Source organism: Acanthisitta chloris, unplaced genomic scaffold (assembly GCF_000695815.1).
Source record: "Acanthisitta chloris isolate BGI_N310 unplaced genomic scaffold, ASM69581v1 scaffold11120, whole genome shotgun sequence".
Taxonomy (NCBI): Eukaryota; Metazoa; Chordata; class Aves; order Passeriformes; family Acanthisittidae; genus Acanthisitta; species Acanthisitta chloris.
Genome location: NW_008651227.1, coordinates 29,806 through 34,400, shown reverse-complemented (window position 1 = coordinate 34,400; position 4,595 = coordinate 29,806). Strand labels below are relative to the sequence as shown.

Sequence of the window (4,595 nt, the reverse complement as noted above, 5' to 3'; positions counted from 1 at the left end):
ATCAGTTTTCACATCCAAACCCCTGCCACCCTCTGAAGTTGTATCAGCTACTTTTTCTGATACTGAAAGTGGAACATCACTTCCTGGTTTGGTAGTTTCTGTCTCTGCCTCTTTTCCTTTGGGCATTGAAATCCCAGATTTTGTTCTCTGAATTGTTAGGGTTTGTGTGTCTTCCTCTGTTTGTTTTCCTCCTGCTTCCAGTGTGTCAGACGTGTGTAATTCTGCTTTAGCAGTTCCTATTTCTAGGCCTTTCACCTGTACAGATCCCTTAGCTGTGTGATCCGTCACCTCTATGGCAATTCCACCCTCTCCTTCCTTTTTATCTGCTGTTCCTTTCTGTTTCTTTTTTCGGGATTTTGATGAAGCTTGAGGTGGTTTTTTAGTTGGGCTTTCTTTCAAATCGGGTGTTTCTAAACTGGGCTTTGGCATCTGCGTTGCTCTGTCTGGTTCTTCCAGGATCCTCAATTTTGATGTTGATTCCTTGTCTTTCTCTTTTTGAATGCTTATTTCAACTTCAGGACGTTGCTTCGCACGAGATGGAATGCCATTTTTCATCTCTTTGAAGTCTTTTGTCAAAGTTTCATGCACCTCCCCTGCTTTCATTTCATAAGCAGGAGATGTGGTATATTCAACAGTTAAGATTTCAGGATTTTCCAGGCTAACATCTTCCTCATGTATTTTTTCTCTTTCAGAGATCAGAGTAGATTTAACTTCCTTCTTTTGCTTGTCTTGTGGTTCTGCTTTGGCCCTGTGCATTTTGAATCCAATGCTAGGGAACTTCAGTTTCTTTTGGCTTCCTTTTTTCTCTTTGGTATGGACTTCTGGTGGAAACTGAGACTCGGTGTCTGTGCTTGTAGGGGAAATATCCTGCAGAGCAGGTTCGTATGCATCTGATGTACTGTGAGACCTTCTGTGCCTCAGTATCTTTTTGGTTTTAATCGACTGGAATTTTGGCCATGACAGTCTCTCTTTTTTAGGTCTCTTGCTTCTTCCTACCCTTTGGCTCGCGATCAACGTTTCCATGTCTTCTTCTGCAATGGCTTTTCCTGAAACACGCAGTGATTCCTCAGGATTGCTCTCACTGAGTTCTTTCTCCTGAAATGATAAAGAGTAGCCAGAAGATCAGAAGTAATCTAAACAGAACTGCGACCAAACATTGAAGCCATACTATAAAATACATTCAAAATGTTGTGTGTATTAATAGTATCTATTCCTTAGATAAAACAATTCTGAAACACATATAAAATGTCAGGCAGAAATTCCATCAAACAAGTGGATTATATGTCTGTGACACAGATACTTGAGGATTTGCATTCTTTGTAAAACATTGCAACAAACAGAGGTTTCTCTATGTGTCTATATATCTGCCTGTACAAAGCATTCACATGATGGAAACTTATGGACACATCATGTCTATGGAGATATCAGTGATTAAACACATTTTTAAGAGAAAACATCATGGATGAACTCTGGATAAAAATATTTACTGATACTTTGCATTTTTGACCATACTGACAAAAAGTACTACAGAACTCACCTGAGTCTGCTCTGTCTATACACATTTAACAATACAAAAATGTTGACTCACTGAAGAATTTTTTCCACCCTAACCCAAGATTCTGGATTTATATCAAATCAGGATATTGAAAAAGCTGCAAATGTTATGTGGAATTTCTTCCTTTTGGTCAAGAACATTCATGCTACTAAGTTTCAACACATATCTAAGCCTTGAGAAGATTCAAATGTGTGTTTTCCTATCTATTACCACACCGAACATTCCTACACTGTGTTATCCAAACTTTGCAAACTAACCAAGTGCCTACCTGGCTTATCCTTTCCTTTTTGGACTGGGCTGCAGAGTCTTCCAGATCTTCTTTCACAGCAATTTTCCTCTTGAGGCTGAATTGGACTCTGTAGGGCTCAGAATATTGGAGAATCTTGAGTGCATCTTCATACTTGATATTATCAAAAAATATTGTAGTGCTGAGGAGCTGATCACCTGCAAGAGGAACCACAAAGCATGGCAGTTACTTTGGGTTTACTTGCCCATAAAAAGTAATTATCACATCCCATTTACTTCAAGTAAGAAATTATGTCCATGTCATAGAATCATGGAATAGTTAAGGCTGGATGGGCGGAGCAGAGTGCATCTTCATATCTGATATTACAAAAAACTAGTATAGCACATAGAATAGATAACATTAATTGGTTTGTGATCTGCTGTTACCTAAAGAGATGACAGGTCAGGTTGGTACCTGTAGGCACACACAGCTCCATATCTCATAATTCAAACACATCAAGTCAAATCTGAACAAAAATCAGACTGTACCTTCTTTCAGACTAAATATTTTTGAGGCAGGAGATTCCTTGAGTACCCTTTTAATAAATATTCCTTCATTCCCTCCACCTTTCACACTGAACCCACTAGCACCAGCTTCCACTTCTGTTTTCAGGGTCACTTCCATTGTCTCCTGGAGATAGAAAGAGGTGTGAATTTAAAATTCTCATTCATTTTACAAAAGGATTATTCTACAACAAAAAGTTGAGTCTCCTCGAGTATATTTTCAAATAGACCAAGGAAGAGTGTCTGAAATAGAGAATATCCTTGCTCAGGGTGGGTTTGATTCTGCTCTAAACTGGAGTTAAGCACATGTGTTAGGGTTATGTTGGACCAGAGCCATAGGGAAAATAGGTTCTAATTCTAAAATGTGAAATATGTGGAAGCTTTTAGGGCTGAAATGTTGTATGTTCTGTGAGGAGGTTAAGCACTCGATTTAGAGTCAATGGGCCAGAAAAGTCAAAGAGCTAACACTGTGCTGAACCCAAACCAGAGAAGACTAAAGAAAGAATGCTAAAAGGAAGTATGGAAGGAGCCTAAACAGGATAAATAAGTGTTTATGCCTGTGCCGCAGATAGGCAATTCATGATATTCCTGGTCCAAACAAGTCTAAATCGATTCTCTGCCCATTTGTCCTTCCTCCTGTCCCTCCATTCACCTTTGTGTGCTGTAACAAACTCTGCTATTTGCAAGGCAATACCTAAAATTTAGACTCACCTGTGGGTGACACTGCTTTGATTTGACTGTAGAGTCTTTTTTGTTTTCTTCTTGAAGCTGAAAAATAGTTTTCCATGATTTAGTGTTCAGAAGCCATGACAAGAGTCAGAGAAAATTCCTAGTCTAGACTAAGAACTGAGGATGACTTTAAAGGCAATAGAGCAAAATTGAGACCTACAAGTGCAATGCACTTTGTGAATGATTCAACTATTCTGCTCCCAGTAACAGGTTAGATGTCAAGGCCTACATTCTTTGTACCCAAATTTGCATTCACTGAATGCCAGAGAACAAATGCCTTAAGACATTGGGACCTCTTCTGTGTCTGAATGTAGCCCATGCTTTCAATTTGTAGACATATATTTATGTACTTAGAATCAACAAGGTTGGAGGAGACCTCCAAGATCGACTTCAGCATGAATTTCAAATGTTGTTCATGTGTCTGTACTAACTAAATCTCTAACTTTGAATACCCAAGAGGTACAGGTAATTTCAAGATACTTATTAGTTAAATTCCAGCCAGTTATCTATTCTAACAGGAAAAACATTATGATTTCTTTACTCCTCTGCCCCATGCCCTTTAAGGACTAAAGTCAAATGCACTTGAAGGATGTGGCCAGCAAGTTCAGTACAAAATAAAGCCATCAATGAACACAGACCCAATTTCAGTGGGGACAGGAAGAAAATATGGTTGCAACAATATCCCATTATATGAAATGAGTCTCTGCTAGTTGCAGGAGCTAAAATCTCTTGAATCAGCTTGATGAAGTCATGTCAGCATGAAAACTCAGTGTCTTGCCTTTAAATAGTCGTCTTCTACGGGATACTCATAAACTGGAGAGGATCCTTGTGGCCTTGGACGAATGTCTTCTACTGCCACTTCATTAACCTGGGGAAAAAGAAATCAGAGAATCAGAGAACTGTCCAGGTTGGAGGAGACCTGAAATCATCAAGTCCAACCATTAACCTGTCACTGCTGGAACCCCCAGATCAGATCTTCCAGGGCCACATCCAGACTCCTCTGAAACACCTCCAGGGATGGTGACTCCACCACCTCCCTGGACAATATCCCCTCAACACCTCAACACCTACAAAGGGAAAACATTTCTTCCTAGCATCCAATCTGAATCTCATCTTATGACCATTTCTTCTAGTCCTTAAGATGAGTGGTGGTACAGAAACATCCACCATTGAGCAGTGATCCATTTTTCAAGAGTTTCTCTACCTAGGCATAGTCTCCGACTGAGTACAACTGTTTCATTAGCAATGCTGTATGAAAATGTATAAAAAACTCTTTTATCAGGTTAAAAGCAAAGACAATTCTCATTTAAGGATGTTACTCAAGGCCAGAGACCTGAGAGACAGAGAAAATTATATGCAAATTTTGGTTTACTTCCTGTTTTGTGTGCATCTATAGGCTGATCAGATTGAAAATACTGACAGATCAAGTCATAATAATTGAAAAAGGCCTGAAAAATTCCCTCCCCTGCTTTATTTGCACACCTAAACTTTGCCTCCTGTGGCTCCAAATTTTCTTGCCCTC

General features: G+C 39.3%; 1 protein-coding gene across 1 annotated transcript in view; it reads right to left on the bottom strand.

Annotated features, from left to right (window-relative positions):
• The window catches only part of LOC103800022 (protein AHNAK2-like), a gene marked incomplete at its 3' end in the record, with an annotated part of 34,407 nt that overhangs the window by 2,473 nt on the left and 27,339 nt on the right, over positions 1 to 4,595 (bottom strand). The window contains exons 3-7 of the mRNA XM_009072384.1: positions 3,852 to 3,941; positions 3,056 to 3,112; positions 2,330 to 2,471; positions 1,824 to 1,999; positions 256 to 1,095 (exon numbers count right to left, since the gene is read on the bottom strand). Of these exons, the coding sequence (XP_009070632.1) occupies positions 256 to 1,095; positions 1,824 to 1,999; positions 2,330 to 2,465 (1,152 nt within the window). The remainder of the gene's footprint in view (positions 1 to 255; positions 1,096 to 1,823; positions 2,000 to 2,329; positions 2,472 to 3,055; positions 3,113 to 3,851; positions 3,942 to 4,595) is intronic.